General features: G+C 59.5%; 3 protein-coding genes across 5 annotated transcripts in view; 1 reads left to right on the forward strand and 2 right to left on the reverse strand.

Annotated features, from left to right (window-relative positions):
- RPL38 (ribosomal protein L38) overlaps nt 1-16205 on the reverse strand; it is a 145444-nt gene extending 129239 nt beyond the window's left edge. Inside the window, exon 1 of the mRNA XM_072025880.1 lies at nt 16199-16205. The gene's annotated coding sequence lies outside the window, so the exon portion shown is untranslated. The remainder of the gene's footprint in view (nt 1-16198) is intronic.
- On the reverse strand, nt 551-7803 carry SSTR2 (somatostatin receptor 2). The gene is made up of 2 exons (XM_038165592.2): nt 7620-7803; nt 551-7017 (listed from the first exon to the last, which is right to left on the reverse strand). Exon 2 carries the CDS (start codon nt 6939-6941, stop codon nt 5826-5828), a length of 1116 nt encoding a protein of 371 aa, XP_038021520.1. The 5' UTR covers nt 6942-7017; nt 7620-7803; the 3' UTR covers nt 551-5825.
- The window catches only part of SLC39A11 (solute carrier family 39 member 11), a 75450-nt gene continuing 60444 nt past the window's right edge, over nt 11747-26752 (forward strand). For 2 of the 3 annotated variants that reach the window (XM_072025879.1, XM_038165250.2), the window contains exons 1-4: nt 11747-11880; nt 12979-13110; nt 13731-13769; nt 18900-19058. In XM_072025879.1, coding sequence (XP_071881980.1) covers nt 13003-13110; nt 13731-13769; nt 18900-19058 — 306 coding nt within the window. In that variant the 5' untranslated portion in view covers nt 11747-11880; nt 12979-13002. Of the gene's footprint in view, nt 11881-12978; nt 13111-13730; nt 13770-17583; nt 17670-18899; nt 19059-26752 lie in introns of those variants that run through there. The other variant, XM_072025878.1, reaches the window with a different exon arrangement.

Here is a 26752-nt window from a genome sequence, read left to right on the forward strand (position 1 = left end):
TAATTTTTTATTTTTGGGTTTGCGAAATCTTCCCAGGGCAGTTGGTGGCTTTCTCGTACCAGCACTCTCGTGAAGATTTAATGTTTTCTGACGGTAACCTAGATACGTCTCTGAGCACGTCCTGCCTGCGTATCTATAGTTATACATAAATCTGACCAGAAAAACTCCCCGCAGCCAACATTTGGCGCCTGACACTGACTCAGTCAGCTCTAAGGCGGGAGGCACAGCAACAGCTTGCTTAGAAATCCTCGTTTGTGGAGGAAAATCCTGCCCCAGCCACCTGCAGGAAACAGATCTTGAAGGGCAGGGCAGCGGCACGGTGCTGCTTGCCCACACCGGGCTCGTCAGAAGCCCTAACCCTAACCCTAGGGTCCCCAGGAAACCCTAACCCTAACCCCAGCTGCACGGGTGCTGCCCGTGTCCTGGAATGAGAGCGCGTTGTCTTGGCACAGATGCTGTTGGTGCTGATAATTTTGCTTATTTATTTTTTTTACCCAAATCTTGTGAAACAGCGTTTGTGTTGCAAATGGTGTGCGTGCGTAAATCATGGTTGTTTTGATTTTTTTTTTTTTTTTTTTTTTTTTTTTTTTGGTGATAAATGTTGATAGCAGAGCTGGTCTGTGCTGCTGGCTGCAGCGATCTGGACTTCCACAGTTGATCGTGGAGCCGATTTCTATAGGTCTGCAGTAAAGGCCCTGTGTTTCCCTGGTAATACACCTTGTCTCCAAGCACACCCGCTAATGCGCTCGCACCCCCTCCCGGTGCTGTTTGCTCCAGCAGATTAACTCTCTGGCGGTGGCGATTTGCTCTCTGATCTCTCCAGAAGCAGCACGGGGGCTGCTGCCACCTCGCAGACCAGTTTTTGCCTTTCAGCTGTTCCCAGCGAGTTGCTGCCACCCACTGCCCTCGCAGCTTTGTTCTCACTCTCCGCCTGTGACCTGTCGGGTTTAGTGGTTGGTGCTGGCACAGACGCGTCTGCACCTCAGGTGCTCTGAGTTTGCGCTGACCTGGAGTGATCCTGAGCTTTTGGGGCAAACCCAGCTCTCCTGCTGGGGGTGTTGGAGCACAATGGGTGTGGGGGGCAGCTGGAGGGGTCTGCGGGCGCACGGTCCCTTGGTGAGGCTCCAGGTTTGGTGCTTTTCATCCTCCAGGGAGGATTCCAAGCCCCCCTATACCTACACGGCTCCCACCCACCTCTGACACACGCACAGAAATTCAGAAACCGTAGGAAAACCTTTACTTCCCTCCCACCCCCCTCAGCGTCTCCTTCCCCGTGAGACTGGCAGCGCGAAGGCTCAGCTCTGAGCACATTGCTGGAAAGAAAAAGGCTCAAAGCAGCCCCGCTCTCCATCATGTTCCAGTCGCAAAGTCTTACACCAGACCCACGCACACCACACAGAGCACAGATATAGGTACGGGGAAAGGGGTTATGTACACGACGTGGGCAGCACGGCGCTGCGGGGGGATGCTCCCCATCGCTGGAGCCCCAGCTTGGCAGGGAAAGGCCCCAAATTTAGCAAGGGGTGAAGCTCTTTTCCTTGCTGGTGTCGCCTCTCAGCACGGCAGCAGCTTCCACGGGCCCTTCTGCTTGGTGCAGGCTGAAGGAAGCCCACCGAGGAGCCAGGGAACCCCAAAGGGCTCGGTCTGACTCTCTGCTGGGTGCTGGTGGTGGCACACACAGCAGAACGGGGGTGAACAGTGATACCAAAACGCTCTGCTGGCGTGTCTGCTATATACACATATGTACAGTCACCTGTCCCTTCCCTCCCGTGGGCTGGGTGTCCAGGCTTTGTGTCCCTTGTCTCCTCGTGGTCAGACCGAGCAGGTTCCCCTGATCCCAGCCGTGTCCTCTCCTGCTCATCCTTTTTGCAGTCCTGGAGCCAGCAGGGGGAAATCCAGCAGGAGGCACGAGCTGGGGACCGCAGGCAGGCAGAGAAGGGCAGAGATGTCTCAGGACCACGAGCAGCAGCTTGCTTTTCAGACCTAGGGCTGGGGGGGGGGGTCACGGTTGGGGTCTGCAGTGCCCCTTTGCTGTAGCCTTGCCGGTGATCTCCCTGTGCGCAGCCTGGGGCAGGGATTGGGGTCGGGGGGCAGGATGCAGGCTCCCCCTGAGCAGTTTGGAGTCAGCTTGTTCACAGCGAGAGCTCAAACGACCTCGGGAGCAAAGCACAAGCTGTGTCTCAGGCCTGTGCAGGGGCCATAAGCGCTGCAGGACCCCCCAGTGCCCCCCTCCCACAGCCCCGGGGGCTGCGGCCGGCCTCTTGCGTTGAACCCCGCGTCCTTCTGGCACAAGTTTGGGGAGCGAATGCTGTCGGTGTTCCCAGCAAAGAAGTCCAGGGCAGCTTTGGTGCTGGTGTCAGGAGCTGTAGCGATGCCAAAGGCAGGCTGCAGGTCTGCAGGCAGCCTCTCCCTGCCTGTCGGAGCAGGAGCTGGCTGGAAAGCAGCGGGGAGAACTGCCCATCGTGGTGCAAGGAGCCGGGATCTGTCCCAGTAAGCGCCCTGGGCGATGCTGGGCACAGCCACAGCACCGAGATTTTGGTCCCCTGGGTGCACTACGGGACACTAGGACACACAGAGACACCACAGGACACAGGGACTCTGCTTCCCATCGCCTCCAGTCTGGGATAAAGCTCAGAGCCATAATTAATCTCGCTTTCCTGGGGGCAGCCTGCACGTGAAGGGGCAGCGGGGCTGCTCCAGCACTCACAGGAGCAACCTCTCCGCCCTGAAACAAACCAGCAGAGATCTCTCACCACGCCGCTGGCAGCCCTGCGAGGCTGTTCTGAACAGATCCGATACGAGGTCAAGTCCCCACTAAATTCAAGTGGCTGAGAAGGAAAACTTCGATAGCGGTGCCGCTGGTGATTAGCCGCTGAGGACCCGGCAGCAGCTTTTATTCACCTGCTTTTACTGCGAGTGCTGGGCAGCGCCTGCGGCTCCCTCTCCTGCTCTCCCTGCCAACACGGGCTTGTTTTGCTTTGTGTTTTCCCCTCCTCGAGCCCTGGGGCCCCAGCAGTGCCCGGGAGGTTCCTCGTGCTCTGCCCCACGCAGCCCAGCTGGGGTGACCTCTGGGGAGCCCACGGCAGTGCCCTGTGTCCCTTGCTCCTCGCCTGCTGCCCCGTTACCCCCATCCCACGAGGTCCCGTGGGTGCCAAGGAGGGAACTGGGGTATTTCAGCTCCCAGCCCCCTCGTGCAGGGCAGATTTGAGCACAAGCAGCAGCTCAAGCCCCATTTCCACAGCTCCAAGGTGTTGCTGGGGTGGGTGTGCGCCAGGGCAGAGCTGCCCTGGGTACAAAGCATCCTCTCCACGTCTCACCTGGGGACACCCATCCTTTCCCAGGCTCTTGAGGACCCTCCTGTGCTAGAAATCCATGGTTTCTGTACTTGCAGCACACAGAGGAGCTGGGGGGCTCCTGCTGGAGGCTCCTGCTGGACTGGAGCCCCACCGTGGGTCGTGGTGCTGCTGGCAGGGGCCGCACGGGCAGGACCGGGGTGCTGCCAGCAGCGCTGCAGGCGTGTGCCGGGGGCTGCGAGCACCAGGGGCTTTAACCCCAATCCCTCCCTGCCTCCTGTCCTGCTCCTTCCACCCCCAACCCCTTCATCCCCCACCAGCCACCCGCAACCCAGCAGACGATGCTCTGCCACTAAAGCCTCATCCTGACAGCACCCAGCCCCGGCGATCCCAATCCCGTATTTTCTGATGCCATGCTGCTGGTTTTAATCCCATAGGGGCAGCCTGGCTCTCGCTGTGGCTTTCCACACGCCCTAAGGGAGCTGTGGCAGGGATGGGAGCGGCTGCCAGCAGCCCAGCTCAGCGCCGAGCCCACGCAGAGCCTCTGCGTGTCCCTTGGAGCAGGAGGTGAAGGGTTAGGAGCAAATAAATGCTGACGAGGCGCTGCTTTGTGCCCTGCAGAGCACGGAGCTCCCGGGGGGTTTTGGGGGGCTGCTGACGGGCGGTGGGGTGGCCCTGTAGGATGGGGGTGATGCTCCATGGGGGGGGACTCGCTGCAGGGGGAAAGAAAGAGGAAAATTTGGAGCTAGCACTCCTGGAGCATGGCCTGGGGGTGTGCACCGAGCAAGGTGGCACCCCAAAACAGGCGGCACCTGGTGGGAATGCTCCTCCTTGCCCCCTGTCCCCCTGCCCTTCTCGTCTGTAGCACAAGGCAGGGGCTCGTGGATCCCACGGGCAGGGGAGAGGGTGTGGGACTGGACGGTTCCTTCCTCCTAAACGGCTGCGTTCCCAGGTGCTGAGGTTATCCCAGCGCCTTCCCTCCTGCTCGGGCTCTGCAGGGTTTGTGTGCTGACCCCAGGCGTGGGCAGGGGCAGAGCGGCTGCTCCGGGACATTCCTGAGCAGCTGAACTCAGCAGGCGCTGGGCTCTAATTGCTGCTTTGGTGCCTGAGCGGAGCCTTTCGGACCCCAGGGTCCCCCTGCTGCGGGGGGACACGTGGTGGTGGTGGGCTGGGGCTGGTTCTGCCCCGAGCACCCAGCCCAGACCTGCCACCCCCTCACCCTGCGCCCTGCTCCTCCCCAGGGCTTTGTGCTGGAAGCCCCCCCTGGGGAGCTGCTGTCCCCCTCCCCGTGCAGTTACCTGCAGGACGTTCGCCCAGCAGCGACGTGGGTCCTTTCTGTCACCCCTGGGGCACGGGGACAGGAGCAGCCATCCCATAGGGGGGGGACAGGCTGGGGGCTCTCCTCCAGGGCTTTCTCCTTCAGCTCCGTGTCACCTGCTCTGCCGCTCCCTTCGGCTCGGCTGAAGGTTTGGGTTGAGTCCCCAGCGCCCCCTGACCTGTCGCCTGTCTTCTCCATCGTTCTCCATCACCTCCTCCTCCTTCCTGATGTGCCTGGGAGGAGCAGGGGCAGTGTCCCCAGCCCCCGGAGCCACGGCAGCAGCAGGACAAACCCCAGAAGCCATCAGCAGCGGGATGGGGACGAACAGCAGCCTGCAGCAGGGCTCTCCAACCCCCTCCGGTGCTTCACCGAGGATTTCCTACCCAGCCACCCTGCCCAGGGCGCACCGGGGACAGCGGTGGTTTCGGGCTGGCGGCGCAGCCAGAGCCTGATGCGAACGGATCCGGGTGAAACGAGGGAAAAAAGGGGAAATCCTCCATCCCAGGAGAAAACCTGCGGGAAGGTGACGTCACGGCAGGGAGGAGGGCAGGGGCTGTCCTGCAGCGGGGGGCACAGGGCGGCTGCGTCCCTCGGGGCGGCTGCCTCCGTCCTGCAGGACCCCTTCTACAAAAGACGCAGTCAAACAGCAGCAGGGAGGCTTCGGGGGACGCGGCTGAGTGAGTGATAAGCCGGGCAAAGTACAACCCCAAACATCCTCCTCTCCTCGGGGACTGCAGGAGCGCAGCACGCCCACGGAGCTCCCGCCGGGTCTCGGCGCATCCACGCGGTGGCACCTCCTCGGGTCACCCAAACCGTGCATGCAGGGCTCAGCCCGGGCAGGCTGCAGGGTGTGTGTCCATGTGCAAGCACCCATCCCGGGGCACAGCACCCAGAGGTGGCTTCAACCCCGAGGGTCACGCCAGAGGAGGAGCCGGCGGAGCCACCCCTGCGATGGCTGCGGCCCCACGGTGGCACTTTGGTGTTGAAATACGCGCTGCCCCGTGGGGATTTCTGCGAGTTGTCTTTGGGCGAGGCAGCTCCTCAGAACCGAATCCTTCCCAGCGCCGACGAGCCAGCCCGCCAGCAGCTCGGGAGGACACCCGGCCCCCCAGCGTGCGCGCTGCCACCCCCTGACTCCCTGCGTGCCGCTGCCCTGCTGCAGCTGGGAGCAAGTGGGGAGAGGAGAGCGAGCAGAGGACAACGCCGCCGGCCCCTCAGATGCTCGTCTGCAGGTCACCGTTGAGCAGGGTCCTTTGGGTTTCCGTGGTCTCGTTGAGCCTGGACTTGTCCTGCTTGCTGTCGCTGCGGTCGGCGTCGTCCATGCCGCTGACCTTCACCAGGCAGAGGACGTTCTGAAAGCTCTTCTTGAAGTTGTCGGAGAGGAAGGCGTAAAGGATGGGGTTGGCGCAGCTGTTGGCATAGCTGAGGACCACGACGAAGTCAAACATGCCCTTGAGGACGGGCGTGGGCACGATGAGGACGGAGACGGAGGAGACGTTGAAGATGTAGAAGGGGAGCCAGCAGAAGATGAAGACAGCCACCACGATGGAGACCATCCTGGTGACTTTCTTCTCGGACTTTTTCCTCTTGGAGGAGCCCACTCTGATGCCCGAGGACTTGACTTTGATGATGATGAACAAGTAGCAAAGGCAGATGATGGTGAGAGGCACCAGGAAGCCCAGGATGAAGGCGTAGATGATGAAGCCCGTGTACCAGGCGCCCGACTCCCCCGGCCAGATGATGGTGCAGCTACTCCTGCCGTGGTTGTGCTGCACCCCGGCATAAATCATGATGGGCATGATCACCAGCAGGGAGACACCCCAGACGGCCACGTTGATCATTTTGGCTGTCCTGGGCCGCCTCCACTTGGCCGATTTAATGGGATGGACAACGGCCAGGTACCGGTCAACACTCATCACCGTCAGGCAGAAGATACTGGTGAACTGGTTGATCCCGTCCACCGTCATGACCACCCTGCAGATGGCTTTGCCAAAGGGCCAGTGCACCAGGGCCACCTGCATGGCCAGGAAGGGCAACCCCAGCATGAAGAGCTCGTCGGCGATGGCCAGGTTGAGGATGTAGATGTTGGTGATGGTCTTCATCTTGGCGTAGCGGAGGATGACGTAGATCACCAGCGTGTTGCCGCACAGCCCGACGATGCAGACCACGAAGTAGATGAAGGTGAGGATGGCGTTGCTGGTCAGGTCGAAGTGCTGGCCGGTGGCGTTCTGCGAGGCGTTGGTGGGCGCCTCCACCGAGAAGTTGTCGAACGGGGAGGCCGGGGAGAACCAGAAGGCGGTGGCGTTGGGCAGCTCGAATTCCAGCTCCATGGCTCCGCCGGGCACGGGTGGTTCAGAGGAGCCCAGATGTCATCTCCCCTTCCCTTTGGGGATTAAGGAGAAGATTCTAGAAAGGAGGGAAGAAGTGCAAATGAAGGGATTCCTGGAGAGGATGTGCCCATCCCGCTGCCGAGCTCTGGGGGAGAGATGCTCCCCGGAGGAGCTTTCCCCAGCCGGGCTCCCCCACCTCTCCTCCCCCCCCGGCACCCGTGCGGCACCGAGGGCTCTGCCCGGGGCGCACCGCGGCTCCTCCTCACCCCAGCGGCTCCGGACTCCTCCCGACCCCTAAAATTCGGCTGCTGCGCCCCGGGGGCGTGGAGCTGCTGCCCAACGCGGGGCGACGGGGGGATAAAAACCCTTCCTCTTAGGCAGGAGCCGAGGAGGATCCAACCCCACCGCAACCCGGGGAGGGGGAACCGAGCCCCGGCAGCCCCCGGGGAGGCTGCGCTCGGGGGTGCGGGGATGCCCCAACCGCAGCCCCAACCCCGCACCGCGCTCCCTCCGCTCCCAGCCGCGGCTCCGCGCATCGCCCGCCGGCTCCCTGCCTCTGCAGCCACCCGGGGGGGTGCTGAGCCTCGGGGTGCTGAGCCGGGGGGCGACCACCTCCCCGGTACCGTGCAAGGGGGTACCCGGTGGAGGGGGCGCAGAGGCTCTCCCCTCTCCTCTCACCTCCTCCTCCGCCGCCCTGCCCCGGCCCGGGGGGGCACCGGGGAGGCACCGGCAGCGCCCTCCCCTCCGCAGCGCTCCGCACCCCGCTGGGCTCCGCTCCGCTCCGCAGCGCTCGGCTCCGCGCAGCCTTTCCCGGTGCGGCTCCGCCGCCGGACCCAAGCGCACCGGCTGCGCCCCGCCCCGCGTGGGGCGGCTCCGTGGGGCCGGGGCGGGGACAGCCCTGCCCGGTGCTGCCCGGGGATGCTCGAGGATGCTCGGTGCTACCCGGTGCTGCTCACCGTGCCCGTGCTTCCCGGTGCTACCCGGTGCCACCCGGTGCTGCTCGGGTGCTGCCCGGTGATGCTCGAGGGTGCCCGGTGCTGCCCACCCTGCTGCGCCCCCCCTGCCCTAGCAGCCCCGCGATGCCACCGCAGCTTTCCACGGCTCTGGGTGCTGCAGCCCCCTCCCAGAAGAGCTCCCGGCCGGGCTGTGCCGGGTTTTGCTCCTCTGATCGCTGCTGGCACGGTGAAGGGTGCCCAAAGCCGGCGAGCTCGGTGCCCCGCGTCTGCTCCAGGAGCCGGTTCTTGATGTTGGTGCAGGGGGCTCAGCACCTCCAGGGGCACTGGGAGGGAGGGACAGGGTGATGGCCACGTTGTCACCTCACTGGAAATCATGCCACACCAAGTACATGAAGTCCCCGTGTCCCTTGGTGTGCCAGGAGTGTCTTTGCCCCACGATTTTGCACCTTGCGACCAAAGGGGAGGGGAGGCAGCTCCCTGCTGGCCTGGGAGAGGTGGGCGAGGACCAGCCACGGCTCTGGGGGCTCCGCATGGAAGCTGGGGCTCGTGCAGTGCAGGTGGTGGCTGCCACAGCCTGCCCCGCTGCAGTTACCCAGTAACGACGGCTGGAGGAGGAAGGCCAACGAGAGAGCTCGGGGTGAGATAACCCCTGCTCTGGTTTGTTTGAGGTTGGAAAGCAATTAAATAATAGCAATTCCTTTCCCCCTGCCCCCCCTCCCTGCATCTTTCCATCATTTATCACAGGGAAAATAGAGAGCAGGAAATTAAGAGTGACTTAAAACAAAGAGCCAGGAGCAAGGCTGCTGATTGCAGCGCGAGGGGCTGGGGGGGTCTCGTTTGCACTTAGCCACCCGCTTCCAGAGGTGGATCCGAAGGCACAGGGGCTTGGAGCGAGAGCAAGAATCATTATCGGCCTCATAAATCTTTCGGAAGCTGGAAAGAGCTTCCACCAGAATAAATAACGTGGAAATTAATGTCCCAGGGAAAGTGTGGAAGGAGGGAGGATGTGGAGAGACGGCCCGGCGGGTGCGATGGGCGGTGGGGTCTCCGTGGGGTGCTCCCCTTGGGGTTTGGGGTCCCGGTGTGTCACCGAGGGCAGCTCCCTGGGGGTTGCCAGCCCCTTGTTGCCCCCTGATGAGTGCCCCCGTGTGCCCCCAGCCGTGCCCTTCCCCAGGAGAGGTGCAGGGATGCTCCCCGGCACCCAGGAGCAGGGAGTGCAGAGCCCTGGCGTGGCACAGGAGAGGGCTTTGACGCCTCGTGACCTTTTCAGGGTTGTTTTTTCCTGTGTGCCCAGGAGGGATGTCCTGTCCGTGCCCTTCCCTCCGTGCCCAGGTGGGAGGGCTGGGGCTGAGCGAGGGGGCAGATTTTTTGGGGTTGCCTCCAAGCGGGGTTGTCCTCGGGGTTCCTCCAAGCGCCACGGCCTCAGCACCCTCACCCCATGTCCCCGTGGCTCCTCTCTGCTTCCCGACCCCTCTGCTCTGGCGCTGGAGGCAGGAGCCGGGCAGTTGCATGAATTAATCCACCCAGCTCCCTCGGCTAAAACCAGACCTGATCATTAAGAAAAAAAAAAAGGACAAAACAAACAACAAAAAACCACACCGACTAATGAAGTGAAGGGCCAGTCTGCACCGAGGAGCTGCTCGGAGCTGGGATCTGTCTAGCGAGGCGTGTGGCAGCGGCTAACTGAATCAGGAAGCCGTGCTGGGGGCTGCTGGAGGGCTTTTTTTTTTCGAATCCGCCTCGATTTAGCGTTGAGGTTGAGCCTCGTGTAGGGTCCGCGCCGTCCCTCTGGGTGGTCCCCGTTTTGGAGAGACGCTGCCTTAGCCCAGCAGCTGGTTGGGTGCTGGCAGATCAACTCCTCTTTGTCCCTCATTTTGGGAAGCATCCACGGTGCTGAAAAGCCATTTAGCGGCGGGGAGAGACGCACGGCCCCTTCCCACACCACCCCGAGTGCCATGGGACGGGGCCACGGGGATTACGAGACCACAAAGCAAAAAAAAAAAAACCCTCTTAAAACCCCTCCGAGCCTCCTGCCACCCATTCCCAGCTGTTCCGTAAAAAAAAAAAAACCCACAGCGCTCTCAACCCCTGGCCTGGAAATGCGCATGGAGAGGCATCGAGTTGCCAACAGAGGGAGAGGGCGAAGCGACCTCTCGCCCCGATCCGCATGGAGAGGGCAGCGGGACCCCCCCCCAGGGGCATGGGGCAGGGGGGCAGAGGTTGTGCCAAGCCCCCGGGCAGGGAGGCAGCAGCGGTGCCAGCAGTTGGCGCGCCCCTACCCGGAGCCCTCCTGGGGGTCTCTTTTATTTTTCTTATTAATCGAGGGCAAAAATGCTGGGGCAGCTTGCCAAACCCTTTTTTTTTTTTTGAACGGGTCCCTGGGGGTGCAAATCTCGTCCTTTTCCTCCCCAGCTGGCACGTCCCGTGCTGTGGAGGGACCCAAACGTACCCAAAATGAGGCCGTTTGTAGGGTGCGCAGCGGTGCCGTGCAGCCCCACTGCCCTCGCCCTTCCTCCTCTTCCTCCTCCTCTGCCTCCAGCTCCTCGCAGCCGGCTCCTCGCCTCCCTCCTCCTCCTCTCCCCTTCTCCCCCTGCCATTTTTCGCCTCCGTAATGACTTTATCGATCCCCGCCGAGGGGCTCGGGTCTGGGCTGCAGACGTTTGTTGCGAATCCTAAATGAGAAACCCCCGCTGCCAGCGAGCTTTTGGCAGCCAGGGGCCGAAATCTCTCCTCTCACCAGCATCTCTCCCTGCTGTGAGCGGCTTTTCGGAGGGTTGGGTGCATGAAATCCACACCATTGGCACCGAGGGTTTGGCGTGGGGTTGGCGCCCCTTTTGCTGCCATAAAACAGGTTTTAGGGTCTCCGGTAATTTTAGGGTCTCCGGTAATGCGCAATGAGTGGGGTGCCCGGCAGGACCCTCCCCAAGGGACCCCTCGGGATGGGGGGCTGCCAGGGGGCACCCTTTGGGAAGGGACCTCCTGGTGTCCCCAGGGGGCTCGGGGTCCGTCATCAAGTGGGTCGTTAATGAGCAGGATGTTAATGAGCTGGTAATTAATAAGCAAGCTGCTAATAACCGGGTCATTGATCTGCAATACGTTAATAACCGGGTCATTAATACACACGATGTTAATAAGCAGATCGTTAATATGTATGATGTTGATAAGTGGCTCGTTAATAACCAGGCTGTTAATAATAAAGTAATTAATATGCAGGGTAATCGTTCATTATTCATTATCAAGCAGGTCATTATTAAGCAGGATGACAACAAGCTGATAATTAATAAGCAGAATATTGGGTCATTGATATGCGTTATGTTAATAAGGGTCCATTAATATATATATATATATATATATATATATATATATATATATATATATATATATATATATAATGTTAATGATCAGGTCATTAATATGCAAAGTATTGATGAACAGTCGGCTAATATGCATATAATTAATATGCATGTGATTAATATCATGATGTTAAGAAGCAAGATAATAATAAGATGGCAATTAATAACCAGCCTATTAATAGCAGGGTCATTGATATGCAATATATTAATAACCGGGACATCACGAATGTTAATAATCAGATAATTAATATGCAATATGTTAATTAGCAGCCTTTTAATAGGCTGCTCATTAATATGCAGGCTGTTAATAAGCGGGTCATTAACAAGCAGGACGGGAGGACCTCTGTGCTTGGGACACGAAAAGACGCTTTTTAATTAATTAATTAATTAATCAATTTTAATTTTTAAATTTTAGTTTCGTGCCTTTCATTTTGGCACCCCTCTCTCTCTTGCCGCGCCCGCCCGCGCCGCTCCCTCCCCGCCGCCTCCACCCGAACCGCAGAGCCGCAGGGCCGGCCCGCCCCCTTGCTTCCCTCCCATTGGCTGAAACCGCCGGGTGGGCGGGGCGGTGGCGGCGCCACGTGTGGCCGCACCCGGAAGTGGCGGCGGGGCCGGGGCGGCCGGGACCAGGTGCGGGGGGGGCCGGGCCCGGGGGGTCCCGGGGCTGAGGGGGGGGCTCCGGGCCCGGGGGTGCGGGGAGGGGGAGCTGGGGGCTGAGGGGAGGGGTTTGGGGGGCTGGGGGCCGGGTTTGGGGCCTGGGAGACTCCATTGGGGGGGTTGGGGGCCTGTTTGGGGGGGGCTGGGGGCGTTTTGGGGGGATTTGGGGTCGGGTTTGGGGGCCTGGGGGTCCCAATTTGGGGCCTGGGGGTCTCAGTTTGGGGCCTGGAGGTCTCAGTTTGGGGCCTGGAGGCTGTTTGGGGGCCTGGGGGATCCAATTTGGGCATTTAGGGGCTCTTTGGGGGGGGCTGGGGGGCATTTGGGGCCCCAAATTGGGGTCTGGGGGCCCCAATTTAGGGTCTGGGGGCTGTTTGGGGGCTGGGGAACCCAATTTGGGCATTTAGGGGCTGTTTGGGGGTGTCTGGGGGTCTGTTTGTGGGCCTGGGGGCCGTTTGGGGCCGGGTTTGGGGGCCTGGGGGACCCAATTTGGGGCTGGGGGACCCAATTTGGGGGGTTAGGGGCTGTTTGGGGGGGTCTGGGGGATCCAATTTGCAGATTTAGGGGCTCTTTGGGGGGGGTCTGGGGGTCTGTTTGGGGGGGGGGGTCTGAGGGGCTGTTCGGGGGGCTGGAGACCCAGTTTGGGGCCTGGGAGGTTCTGGTTTGGGGACCCAATTTTGGGGGTTCTGGGGGCTGTTTGGGGGGATTGGGAGGCCTTGGTTTGGGGGACCCAATTTGGGGGCTGGGGGACCCAGTTTGGGGGCTGGGGGTTGTATGGAGCGGCTGGGAGGCCCTGGATTTTGGGGGAGTTGGTTGGGGGGTCTGTAGGGCTAGGTTTGGGGGACTGGGGGAGGCTGTTTTGGGGGGCTGAGGGACTCAATTTTGGGGGTCTGGGGACTCTGGAGAGTTGAGGATTTTTTTGGGGGGGACCAGGAAGCCTTGACTTTGGGGGGCTGTTTAGGGGACCTGCCCGTGGCCCCTCCTGCGCTGAGGCAGCCCTAAATCCCCCAAATTTTGGGGAAAAAGCCCCAAATGTGATGATCTCCTCGTGACGGGGCCTCCTCTCTCCTCTAGGCTGCGGCTCCCGCTGCGCTCAGCATGCTCCCGGGGCAGGGCCCGGTGCTGCAGTCGGTGCTGGGGACCCTCCTCACCTGGGGGCTGACGGCGGCTGGCTCGGCGCTCGTCTTCGTCTTCTCCAGCGGGCAGGTGGGTTTTGGGTCCTGGGGGGGCTTGGTTTTGGCCCCCAGGGGCTTGATTTTGGCTCCCAGTGGCTTGATTTTGCCCCCCGGGGCAGGGGGAGGAAAGAATCCTGCTCCTCTCCCGTGCAGGAGGAGATCGAACCCCCCCAGGTCAGCCCCCGCTGGGGATCTTCAGCTCCTCTCCCGTTTCAAAATTGAGCCCCCCCCCTCCCCGCCTCGCTGGGTCTATTATTTCTGGCTGCCTTGTGATGATTTATTCAGCAGCTCGCTGCTTTTCCTCCTGGGGGGGGAGGGCGATGCGCTAAAAGAAATAAAAAACCCACAAAACCCACAGGGGTGAGGCTGGGTGGGCTGCGTGCGGGGCTCCCGGAGACAAAATCCTCCGGGGGGGGGATGTGGGGCCATGGGGTGCAGCTGGCCGGGAGTCTCAGCACCCTTTGGGGGTGTTTTGGGGCGAGCAGGGGTGGTTTTGGGGTGGCTGATGGTTATGGGGCAGCCGGGACACCCTGCGGGTGACTCTGGAGAGGGGAAATTTCCCCCCCGATGGGATCCCAGCACGATTTTTGGGGTGCCCCCACCCGTCGTGCCCTCACTAAGCGCTGCTCTCTGCCTTCCTTCTCGTTCCAGAGGCGGATCCTAGATGGGAGCCTGGGCTTTGCTGCGGGGGTGAGTTCGGCGCCCCTCCTGCTCCTCCGTGCTCCCTTGGGGTCCCTCCTTGGGTTTTCATTTTGTGGGAACAAAACGAGCTGGAGGCAGCAGGGGGGCACGGGGCTGGCCACGTCCTGTCACATTTTGGAGCCTCTCGTGGGCGAGGGTGGAGGTGGAGAGAGGCACCAGGGTGCTGAGCTGCCCGGGATGGGTTTGGCTCCGGGGTTTATCTGGCATCTCCCCCTGACCCGCACCTTCCCGGTGCCCCTGGCCCCAAGGGCTTTGCCAGATCCTGCAGGGTCCTGGCTCTGCAACCAGCACCTGGAGCAGGGGAAACTCCAGGCTGAGACCGAGAGCCCCTTGGTCTGGGAGCAGGAAAATCCATCCTGCAGAGCCCTAACCGCCGGCAGCAGGGCTGTGTGCTTGCAGGGCTCCTCGCTGCCTGCTCCCAGACACCAAAACCCCAACACTGATCTCCTGGAGCCTGGCTGTGACCTGCTGAAGACACAAATAATTCAGTCAGGCTGCAGCAGCTCCTCAGCTCATCCCTGAGAAATCCATCGCTCGTTTTAGGAGTTTCCCATTCTGGACCTTTACAGTTTCCCTTCCGAGCTGTTTTCCAGAGGCACCCTTGTCCCCACGAGCAGGTCAGAGCCACCTCTGCGGGGTCAGAGAGGTGCTGCCAAGCACACCACGGGCTGTGGGCTTCCTCTGTCCCCTCGCCCAGGCTGTGGCACCGCTGTCCCCATGGGTGTGGGGTGCTGGACCATGGTGTGGGGCTGTCACCTTCCTGCAGCCCCATGGGGACCCTGACTCACCCCCACGTGGCAGAGGTGTGGCCCGCCCGGCGCAGCAGCTGTCCTACAAACATTTATTTGCTTTCCTTCCTTGTATTCGCCGTGCTGGGGAAGGGAAGGGAGAGCTCTGGGGGATCGCTGCGGTGTCTGGAGGGGAAAACCTTCACCAGGACCTCCCCGGTCCCTCTTCGGTGCCAGGACCCTTGCAGAGGAAGGTGGCACAGGGCTGGGGCTGAGTGCTGGGGTAGCAGCGACGTGGCAAAGGCACTGGAGGGTGGAACAGCAGGAATTGCCTTCCTTTTTATTTTTTTTTGCTAGATTTGTTCCATATGTGCCCGTGGCACTCTGCCTGTTGGCTGATAAGGGACTGGAGTCCCAAAAGCTGCGCTCGGCCCCCCGGTGCCGCTGCGCTCTGCGTCTCCAGCTTGCCCTTGCCTGAAAGGTTTAATAACAAGTGTTTTCCTGCCTCTGGCGTGTTTGGTGCCTTTGCAAAGAGCCCCGTGGAGGAGCTGGAGCCTTCCCCAGCTGAGCAAAGCTCAGAGGGGCTGTGCTGGACTCCAAAATCCTGGCAGGGAGCAGCAGGAGCCGTGCGATTCTGCGCCCCTCTGGTGCCGGGGGGCTGCGGGCACCCGGAGTGCTGCGTGGAGGGGGGCAGGATGTGGAGCAGCCTCTTTTGGAAGCTCTTTGTACCGTTTTCTCTCTTTTCTGTCTCGTAAAAAGCGTTTCCTCAGCCGGTGGAGCTGCTGTGATCAGGGGCTGCTTCTCCTGCTGTAAGGGATTTCTGTTCAAGTCTCTTTGATGTGGGTTTCTCACACATCAATGCAGGCTGCTGCTCCGAGCCCTGGGGTAGGGGGCATAGAACTGAACCTCCTCTTTATCTGCGAGATGTGAGCTCCGAAATCTGCCCTGTGGAGTTTCTTTAAACTTCTCCTGGAGCCAGCAAACCTCCGGGTGTGTCGGGGACCCGCGGTCTCTCCGCTGTCGGTGCTCAGCGCAGGGTCCCCGCGAGCCCCTGGTTCCAGGGCTGTGTGTGATGCTCTCCTAGGTCAGGTTCACGTGTAAAACAGGTCGCAGTAATTCCATTTTCTGCTGGAAACCATTCCCTGCTTGTATTTTGGGAGCTTTCACAGCAAGATAACGCCCGACTGAACTAAAAACTTCTGCACCACCAAGAGGAGGGCAGGGACGGGGACACCAGCGACCTCGAGGCGGGTGGTGCAGCGTGCTGGGGATTTGGGGAGCCGACAGCTCTGGGTGAGCCACTTGGAACCACGGTGGAATTGCAGCAGTGCCCCGATTTGGGGTGTAGCTGCACTTTTCTTCTTTTCTTTAATCCCTCCGGCACGGCTGGTGGCACGGTGCCTCGGGTGGAGGGGACGCTCGGCTCCTTCCCCCCTAACTCCGCCTGGGGGTGTGAGCCCCGAGCCCCCTCTGCCTGGGTTCCCTCCCTGGAAGTCGCGGGTTTGGCACGCGGGAGCCTCCGAGGTGACGTTTCCATGGAGACGAGCCTTTACTTGGGCATCTGATGTGCAATTCTGTTGTTTTTTCTCTTAAATCTCGATATTCTTAAATGAGATTTTTTTTTTTTTAAACGTTCCCCGTTAGCTCCGCGTCGTCCTGAGGGTGCTGTGCTCCCCTCCAACATCCAGGGGCTGCAGCCTGCCTGCCGCCTCTCCCGGCTGGTCCTTGTATTGGGTCACGCTTTGATTTCTTTCCTCTGTCCCAGGTGAAGCAGAAAATCATAAAGACACGCTCCTCGCGCCGCGCCACACGAGTCTGCCTCGAATCTTCCCTTTTCAGGGCCGCTTAAAACAGCATCGGTAATTTCCAGGGGTCTGCCGAGGCCGCCTCTCGTTGTTGGAGGCTTAATGAAGTCAAGCTGAGGAATTGGGCAGGGGGAGCAGCCTGCTGGTCTCATCTGCCTCTTTTAATTCCTGTCTGCATCGAGGCAGGGAAGGGTTTGGGCTCCCTGCAGCCCAGGGATGCTTTCCACCCCCAGCTGCCTCCTCCTCCCCGTCCTCAGCCGCGGTTTGTTTTCCCAGAGCTGGTGGATTTACGGTGTGGTGCATCTCGGCTCTGGAGCACGGAGGCTCTTTGCTGAGCCGCCCGGATGGGATTTGGCAGGAGGAGCCCAGCCCCGTGCCAGCCGGGGCTCTGCGGGTCCCTGCTCCCAGCTGATGGGAGCAGAGCGTGGGCGATGCCAGCAGCGTGCAACGGGAAGGCTTGGTGCAGGAGATCGTGTCCTCTGCTGGAAGGGCTTCATGTCTTATTGATCCGGGGAGGACCCAGGCAGGCTTTTTCTGCAGGGAGGAAGGGGAAATGGAGCTCACTTGCACATCCCTTGCACCAAAACCCTTTTATTGCCATCCCCGGGGGTGGCTGTAGGTGCCCTGTGACCTCCCAGCGTGTGCGGAACAACCACAGCGGGGTGAGGAGTGGTGGCAAAGCTCAGCACAAATGAGGACTTGGTAATTAAAGTGTGGTTCTGTCACTCGGTCGGCTCGCTGGCAGGAATCCCAGCCCTCTGGGTACGTCGGGAACATCGTCTGCTGAGGGATGCTGAGAGATGCTGCTGGACCAGGGGGTCACCGTGCTGGCTCTGCCACGGGGCAGGAGCTCCAGAACAGCGGGGTCAGGACGCTCCCTTCCAAACCAAGGTGTGCAGGAATAAATTTCTCCTTCCCCAGCAAACCAAGCTGCTGGGCACGTCTGCTCCTTCAGCTGGAGAGGCTCGGGGGGGGACCCGGAGCTGTGTCATCCTCTGGGGGCTGTGAGCAGCGGAGCTGGTGGGGGCTTTGGTGCTGACTTAATGGCAACGGGAGCTGGTGCCAGGTCTCTGCTTTCCGTGGGGAAATGATCTCTTAACGTGAGGTGACGGTGTAATTCTGCAGATCCTATAATTCTCCCTGTTGCTCGTGTTTCCACACCGGGGCGTGTGGTTTTTTGTTTTTTTCAGAGGAGGTGGCATCTGAAATATGGAGCTTGACAGCTGTGGTTCAGTTGAACTTGACAGCCTGCTTTCTTCTTACTCACAGCGAGCTGAGAGTTACGCAGCCCCTCGGGGACCGGTGTCTCCAGCAGTCGGCATCTGGCTCCTCTGACAGCGATTTAAAGCGAGCAGGTTCATTACGCTCCTCTCCCGCAGGCACCGTGGGGTGAAAGCAACCTCCCTCAGCACCCCTCCCTCTGCCAGCTGTGGGCTCACACCCCCAGAGCTGATCTCACACCCTCCTGCACCCCAAAAGCTTCCCCCCGACTTGCTGAGCATCGCCTTGTCCATCCCTCGGGGCAGGCGGCTGTGGGATGGTGCCTGCAGCCCTGCAGCTCTTCCCTTCCTTCTCTTTCCTTTCCCTGCCCTCCCTCCGGATCAAAGCTTTGGCTTTTGGATAGGAACTCGTTGATGTTAGGACTGGTCCTGGAGCTGGTCCCGGTGAGCTCCCACAGCTGCAGGGACACCCGGCTGTACTGAAACCTGTCCTGGGCTGGCTTGGAAAGCCCCACAGATCCCATGTCCTGTTTCTCCTGTGTTTTTTTGGGGTATTTCCTTCTCCCTCCTGGCTACAGCTGAGCAGTAAAGGATGCACAAGGCTCTCTGTGGCTCCCTGGAGGTCTGGCAGGGTTGCTGTGAGCGCAGCATGCAGTGCCCAGGCGCTGGATGTGCCCCGGGGCTGTGCAGGGGCAGAGGATTCGCAGCGCCCCTCTGCTGTGGTTGCCTTGATTTTGGGTAGGGGGACAGGGGACGCTGGCAGCTGAGCTGCTGCAGGCTGAGATCTTCACAGCAAAGCCCCGGTCTGGCTTTATCTGACTTGGAAATGGCTCTTTGGCTCTGCACATCACCTGATTTATTTTTTAATTTCCTTCCTGAGCTGAAGCCTGCGTGTGTTCCTGCTCCGTGGAGGAGGCTGGAGCTGGGCACGGGGTGGGAGGATTTGCTTCACCCCCAACAGGTGGGGGTCACAGACCCAGTCCTGCAGCTGAGGATGGGAGGAGAACCAAAAAATACCCAACCAAGTAGGGAAAAATACAAAACAAGACAGGGTGAGGGAGGTTTTCCTGCTGTCCTTCGGAAGGATGCTTGTGGCTGCGCTCACTCCATAGAAATTCACCCCGCCAAGCTCGTGTGGTCTGCCAGCTCCTTCGGGCTGGAGCCAAGAAAAATGCTCTTGATGCAAAAAACTGATGGAAAACCGTTGCTTCTCCATCCTTCAGTGATCCCTTTGGTTGGGGAGCTGCTGTGAGTGGCCCCGCTGGGTGGCAGAGGCCACGCAGGCAGCGTGCTGGTGAGCACGGGGATTTCGGCACCCGGTGGCTGCGGTCCCCGGGCTCTCACCTCTCGCCTTTTCTCTCCTAGGTCATGCTGGCCGCTTCCTACTGGTCCCTGCTGGCCCCGGCTATCGAGATGGCTGAGGAGTCTGGCACCTTTGGGGCTTTCGCCTTCCTCCCCGTGGCCGTGGGCTTTGTTCTGGGAGCAGCTTTTGTGTACGGGGCCGACCTGCTCATCCCGGTGCTGGTAAGTGCGCACGGGTCTCTGCCTGCTCTGTGCCCACTGGAGGTGACCCACCCCATAAAATGTTCTCGTTTTCCTGCAGGGGTGGGATTTGGGGAACTCAGGGCATTCCCAGGAGCCCAGGACCCTTTGGGGTGAGGCGCAGGGCAGCGGTGCTGCTCTGCTGGCTCTTGGGCACCGATATCCCTGCTGGTGGCCCCGAGCAGCCAAAAACCTCACCTTGGCTCTCTGGAAAGCTGCCTCTTCTCCTCTTCCTTCGGCTTCTGCCGTGACAGGAGCCAGATACAGATTGGTTTCTATCAGAGACTTAATGAAACTGTTTTTTCCCCCAAGACCCCGTGGCTCTGCCTGTGCCGAAGGCAGTTTCAGGCTCTGCGCTGTTTTTTTTTTTCCTCTCTTTTTTTTTTTTTCGCACTTCTGCTTTTGTTCTTTTCACTGGCAACGCTTTGCAAACAGTTCAGGTGTGACCTTCTGTTTCAGCCCAGAGGTTTAATTTGCGGAGCTGCCAGCCCTTTAAGTGTCTCAGAATTGAATGAACCATCCCACCGTCTAAGAGCATTATTAAAAAATAAAAACCTGGAGCTGTTGGGCTGCCACGGCTGAGAGCGTCAGAACAGCTTGGTCTGCGGGGATGTTTTCCAAAACTTCCAGAGGACTTTTTAAAATTTCCTGATTGATTTTAGTGGCAGGTGGGATTACGAGCGAGGTGGGGCTGAGGCTTTTTGTTTGAGGAGGGGCAGGGGATGGCGAGCCCCGCTCCCGGTGGAGCCGCCGTGTTAATTTTCCCTGCTCCCTGCCTTTTCGAGCCTCTCCGAAGAGGCGTAGCCCAGCCCAACGTGTCCTCGGTTAGGAAGAAACTGGCCTGATATTACCGTGTGTCAGTGCCGGAGTAAATGGATGCATTAAAGCAAAGAACAAATAAATGAAACGCCGGCGGTGGCAGGCTGCTAAAAGCCTGCGCCCCCTCTGCGGGCTGCTGGTGGCTCCCTGCCCGTTCCCTCGCTCCTCTCAGGGCTCCCAAAGCTTTCGCTGGGCTGTGGGGCTCAGCAGCAGCGTTGGGGATGCTCTCAGCCTTTGGTGGCTGCTCCCCACAGCCCGAGGTCTCGTGCTGGCTGTGGCAACGCTTGTCCTCGTCCCAGGGTGCTGGATGGGGCCGTGTGTTTGATCAGCTGCCCCCACGCCGCCGTTTCCCAAGAGAAGGGACAAACAGTTGCAGCACAGAGCCCGCTTCTTCCTCCTGCTGCCTGCCTCTGGTGCATTTGGAAATTGTGCCGGGTGGGGACAGCGTCGGGGGAGGGAAATTCTTGGGTTGCAAAGAGCAGGACGGAGCGAGGAGGGGTGGCAGGGGAGAGGATTCACGCCCTGTGCCTAACGCCTGTGCCTTAGGAGTGCTTCCTAAATCTGCTCCTAAGCCTGCAGGCGGTGAGGGGGCTGTCCCCGGGCTGGGGCTGCTGTCCCCCAGCTGGGCAGGAGCTGCTTTGAAGGAGTTTGTGCGAATGCAAAGGGTCCTGCCCCATGTAACTCATGGTCAGAGCGGGGGGACCCTGCGCCCCCAGCCCAGTGCAGCTCCTGGAGTTTGAGGATTAAACCACTGCAGCTCACTTCCAACCAGTCTTGCTCCTTTCTAAATCAATTAAAATCTCAGCTTTTCATTTTATTTCTTCCTCCCCTTAAAATCAGGTGAGATGAGGGGACGCCGGGGAGCCCCCAGAGCACGCTGCCACCCGGGCGGGCAGGAGGAAGGGATCTGTTCCCACAAGCTGCTCTCGCTCCCCGTTTTAGCACTCCTCTATAATTGTTTTGCGATATAGCAACAGGTAGTAAAAGCTTTTAATGAGCCCTTATCTCCCCGGGGCTGCTCGTGGGGCTGGAGCAAGGCTTGGCTCCCCTGCTCCCGCGGCAGCAGGGGCAGGAGCCGAGCGGCTCTGCTGGTACCCAAATGTTTGCTCGGCGGCAGAGCGGGGCCGGTGGGAGGGTTAAACCTCCAAGACAAAGTGGGTAATGACGCCGAACAGCTGTAGTCATTAAATTCCTTACAAAAGACAGATTTAATCTATTACATCTTTATCTTTTCGCGGCTTCCCTGCTGGAAGCCTTTAGCGTGTTTGCTCATCCTTTTTGGAGTTTATCGAGTGTGAGACATCCCCAGCGCTGCTGGCGGAGGGCTGTTCTCCTGTCCTCTACCTAAATGCTGAGTGTCCTCGGCCCCAGGCTAAAAGAAAAGAGAATTGGGCATTTGGGTGTGCTTGGAGAGCAAGAAAGAGGCATCAGGAGCTTGAAAAGGGGGTGTCTCCTGCCTTTTGCTGGCCATCTCCTTTCTGCTCAGCCAAGCTTTTACCAGCCGCGCTGGATTTGGTGGTTTGGGAGCTGGGGGCAGGTCTGGGTCTGCTGTAGGATGTTGCTGTAGTCTCGGGGAATACCTTAAACCACTAACGAACCGCTAACAAACGACCTGTCTGCCTCTTCCCTCCCCTGGCCCTGCTGATGCCGCAGCATCATTTCCTCCCTGGGCTGATTTTTAGCGATAGAGCGAATTTTGGATATTTCCAGGAGGATTCTGGATGGAGAAGGGCGGCCGATGGGGGGCTGCGTGTGGGGGCTGGGTCTGAGGGTCTCCGATGCTACCAGGGTAGAGGGGTTTGGGTGGGGTGCGGGGGTCTGGGCACAGCACAGCACCTGTGCCAAAGCTGTGGCTCGCAGGAACTCCTTAATTTGTGCCTTTTCTGGATCACTGCCCTTGCAATGCTCCTTGGAGCGAGCAGGAATTCAAAGACTTGGTTCTGGTGGAACAGGGAAGATGGCAAGGACAGGGGAGAGAAGCAAGCTGGCCCCAGCAGGAGATAAATCCCACGGGGATGAAACCCTCATGGGCTGCACATCAGCTCACCATAGCCCTGTACCCACCCGTTCCCATTAACCACGTTACTCCTTGTGCACAACCATTCCCCTCAACCACCTTATTCCTTCCATCCCCGTCTGCCTGACATCCTCTCTGCTTTGGGATCATTGTGCTAAATAGGATAACGAGGCTTAATTGCCTTCATCTCCTCTACCTCAAGGCTTTGTCGGGCTTGGAAACATCTGCTCAGCTCTGGGACCAGGCTGCGGAGGGGTTCCTGCCCTATGGGGGGGTCTGGGCAGTTTTTGGGGGTCTGGGCAAGTGCTGCAGGATGGGCAGCAGCTAGCGGGTGACCCAGCTGGGAGCCTGCTGCTGCCTCCAGGGCAAAGGATGATCGGAGAAAAGGGTCTGGAGAGCCAGGGCTGTAAATCTGTCCTGGAAATCCCATCTCCATCCAATTTTTTTTTATTTCCTTGTCAGCTAGACGCAGGGTTTGTTTTTCCTGGCTGCGGAGCAAATCAATGAAGCTGCCCGTGATGGGGGGACCGCTCCTTGGATTTAACACAAATAACATCTTTGGGGCTTTTTTGGAGCTTTTCTCACCGGGCTGGCAGGTGCTCCACGGAGGGTACCCACGTGGCGGAGTTGTGCCCAGCGCCTGGGTGTTTTTGTACCTGATTTGAGGCTTTCCAGGCTCTTGTTTGCAGCTGCATTCATGGTTTTAGCAGCAGTGAGGGCTGGGGAGCCTGATGTGGAGCAGGTGGCGGTGGTGCGTGGCTGCAGTAAGGGCCAGATCCTTCTCACCCTCTCGAAATGTGGCTGTGCTGCGCTCCTGCCCCTCATCCGTGTATTCACTGGAGACCACGGCGGGGTCTGGGCGTGCTGCTGGCCTCCTGGGCAGGCACAGCGAAGCAGAGAGATGGTCACAAGCTTTTTTTGGAATGCGGTCTGGGATCGGGCACTTTGCACAGAATTTGGAGCTATTTTTGGCGAGCGCTCTTGGGAAGGACTTGGGAGCTCAGCTATCCGCGGGATGTGGACGTGGTGGCGAGCTGCAGGAGGGGAAAGGCAAAGATCTCTGTGCGTGCTTGAGGCGTGGGTGCACGTTACTTAAAATGGCCATTTTTTGGGCTGAAAGTCAGCAGGATTGGATCTTTCCTGGGCCAGTGGGTACACGTGTGGCACATACATGGAGAGGAAGCAGCCGTGAGGGTGGGGGGCCCAGCTGTGGGTGCTGGGGACCCCAGACCCAGGGGCTGCAGCACGCTAAAAGCACAGCTTTTGGCACAGCTTTTAGCACAGCTCTCCCCTCTGATTTACCCAGACCGAATTTAGCGGGTTAATTGTCTCACGAGGCAGTGGAAACGTGCTGGGGCTTATTGCCGGTGCTAATTTATAATCAGGATAAAAGTTCCTCTTATGCAATTTGATTTCTCCGAGACATGCCCAGCGCAAGTTCCCCTTCTTAATGCGCCTTTTCCTGTTCATTTGCGACTCCTAGAAAGCTAATTAGCTGCACATCCTCATTGCTGTAGTAGGGAGAGGTTTTTCCTTTCGATTATTAACCAAAGGACGTGCTCGTGTGTGTGTGTGTGTGTTTTGGGGCACGGGACTGAGGTGCTGTGACTGTCCTGTGGCCACTGCTTTATGGCACTGGTGTCAGCGGGTGCTGCTGGGCCGGGGCGGTTTGCAGTTCAGCCAAAAAACTTGTGCAGAAAGAGGGGTTTGTGCTAAAAGGTGGTGGGGATGCTGGAGAAATTTCAAGCTCCTTTCCTTGCTGTGACAAAGCTGTGTCCCTCTGCACCCTGCTTGCCATCAGACTGGGTCTGGAAGGCTCAGGGAAGGCGGCTGGGACCCTCCGTGCCCCTTTTTTTGGGGACCACGGAGAGAAGCATCGTCTCCATCACCTGCAGGACTTGCTCCTGTCGCCTTCATGTGCTTGTTCTGAACACCTGAACGAGGCCCTGTTCATCTGCGGGCACGGTGAGCGCCACGGGCTGCTCCTCGGCTGTTCCTTGATCTTCAAACCTGCCTTTGAACGTGCTCCTGGCAGAACCCAAATTAATGCCTCTGCTGTGAAATGTAAACCTGCCATTAAAACGACAGAGAAGAGGAGAAGAAGGTTACAATCGGTTGGGTGGCGAGCTGTCAGGGAGAGGAAGGCTGCTTTCATGCAGCTCGTGGAAAATATATGTGCATACGTCTCTAAATGCAGCGCCGTGGCAGCTTGCTATCAGAGTAAACTGTGACTCACCCAGATTTACTTGACGTGCTGCCTGCTTTGGAGACGAGCTGCCAGGAGTCGATTTTGTGCCTCTTCTGCCTGTGCCTTCCCCGAGAGGCCGCCGGGGCGATGCCCGCGGGTGCCGGTGTGCCGCTGCCTTGTGGCGTGCTCCTGCTTTGAGCCAGGAGCACGGAGATGCTGCGGAGAGGATTTGTGTTCCCTTTGCACAGCCGGATTGAGAATTGTGCCTTCACACCCTCCTGCTGCACAGCCCCAGCCTGGCAGGGAGCAGCTCTTTAAGCTCGGTTTAACCCTGTGTATTTGGGTTTGGGGCCGCATCCAGCTCAGGTGGGGGCCTGGAAGCTGCAGGATGAGAGGTGCAGCCAGGCACCACGCACTCCTCCTGGCTTCCAGCCGCCGTGTGTGTGGGTGGCTGCTGTCTGCAAGCTGCTGCCCGGAGCTCGGTGCAGTAAAACAGGCGTCCAAACAGGCGTCCGCGGCTAATCCGGCGGCGCGTTGTGCCTTGTTAATAACCTGATGGCCCCACTGGGAAGAGGGAAGAACTGGGGGGGAAAAACAGCTTGGTTATTTCTGCTCAGCCAGTCCAATGCTCCTCTCGTGGTGTTTTGACCTCTCGGATGTCTCTCCTCTCCTCTCCAGGCTCAGGGTGAGGGGTTGTGGGGGGCTGTGAGGCTGCTGGGGCCGTGCGCCCTGTCCCCCAGCTGTGCCGCTCGGGGAGCGCATGTGGTGGTGCCTTGGGATGTTACTGCTGGGGTGTGGAAATCTGCAGGATGTTTTCCTGTCTCCTGTCACGCTATAATTATCAACGAGATGGTGACAGTGACGTGATGTTAATCTGGTGTCCTCGGGCCTCGCAGCTAATGCAAACTGAAGAACTGACCGGAGGAGTCCGCTCCTGGTTTGCAGGCTTGCGAAGGTCCCTTGCTGCGGGTTCACATTCTGCCTGCTTTTCTTTATGGCCTCTCACAGCTTTGTAGGTGAGGTAAATGCTACACATATAAATAAATGATATTTAATGAGCGTTTGCATTGCAGGGAACAAGATGCAGCCAGGAGGGGGGCAGCGCTGCGGGGATTTCCAGCCCGGTGTGGCTGCCGCTGGAGCGCAGTGCTGGAAGCGCGCTGCCTTCTGCCGAGGTGCTGCCTCCTGCCAGGCTCGGTGACACCCTGCACAAGGGCTCCGACCTGTGCCAGCCCTCCTGGAAGCCGTCCCTGGCCTTTGGTGTGAGCACAGGAGGTGGCTCAGCCTTGACAAGTGGTGCAGCGTGGCACCAACGTGTGCCGGATCGTCCCCGTGGGACCGTGCGTGCCGGGGATGGCGAAGGAGCGACCGACGGCTGGCAGAGCCCGGGGTGATGAGCAGCCTCCAGGTTCAGAGCGTCCTCGTGGTTTTGGCTGCTCCTCTGGGCTACTTTTGTCTGGCTTTGCCCGGAATTGGGTTTAGAAAAACAAGCCTGGCTCACACAGTCGTGCTGTGCCCGTTTTTGTTTCGCTCCTCAAAATGTGGAGCTGGCGTTTCTCTGTTTTGGACAGCCCAGGGGTGGGCGAGGTGGCCTGAGGAGTGGGTCCTGGGGGTTTTGGCAGAATAAATAGAGGAGGGAAGATGGGGATGGTGTCCCTACTCCTGGATTCTGCCCTGATTTATCCGCAGGGAGCGCAGAGGGAAGAGATGCTGGGCACCAGCCCCGCTGCGTGAGCTCTGTGCTGGCAGCAGCGCCTTGGAGGGGAGAGGGCTGGCTTCAGAGCTTGGTGTCTGGGCTGAAAGTTGTCTTGGTTGGAATCCAGCGCCTGAACGCCTTACCCTTGAACGCAGAGGACGAGAGCTGCTCGTGTGGCAAGTTTAGGGGGATCAGTGGGGATCAGAACTCAGCTGTGCCCCATAGGAGCAGCCCTGGGGCTCAGCGCTGGGCCAGCCTTGTCCTGAGCTCCGAGAAAGGGAAATTGGTTCGCTCCTCGGTGCTGGCAATTAGGAAGTGCCTTGTCCCTCATTACGCCTCTCTTCTGTAATGAATTAACAAATTAATTGGACTAGCTGAAGGGAATGAAGGGCCTCTCCTGTGGGTTTATTGCGCTGTGCTTCAGGAAGGTGTGTCGGGCTCCCCCGGCGCTGCCCGGCCTCCCGCAGGCACTCAGAGTGGTTTGCAGCGAAGCCCAGGAGACACGCGATGCTGGTAATTGTTTTATGCAGTGTGCGAGACCCGGGGAAGGAAAAACAGAGCAGAAAACCTGGCCTTGGAAATGAGCCTGCTGTGGGCTCGGTCCCTGGAGGCTGCGCCGGTGCCGCTGGGCTCGGGGGCAATGGTGCGGGGAGAAAAGGGGCACGTCGGAGGGGTGACACTTCCCCATCCCTGTACCGGGGATTTCTGCTGGTAATTGAGAGCCTAAAGGAGGTCGGGTTTGAGCGTGGCGTAACTGAGCAGTGCTGCACAGCCTCTCCTTGTCGGGGAGGTGATCGATAGCGAGTTGAGCCGCGCTCCCTCCCCGTTTCTCCTGGGCTCTGCCGGCTGCATCTGATGCGCATCCAGCATTGACACGCTGTGGACGTGGCACCTCTCAGTCCCTAAAGGATCCCAATTCCTTCATTCTTCACCTGTGGGTTTTTCTGTGGGCAGAG

Source organism: Anas platyrhynchos, chromosome 19 (assembly GCF_047663525.1).
Source record: "Anas platyrhynchos isolate ZD024472 breed Pekin duck chromosome 19, IASCAAS_PekinDuck_T2T, whole genome shotgun sequence".
Classification (NCBI taxonomy): domain Eukaryota; kingdom Metazoa; phylum Chordata; class Aves; order Anseriformes; family Anatidae; genus Anas; species Anas platyrhynchos.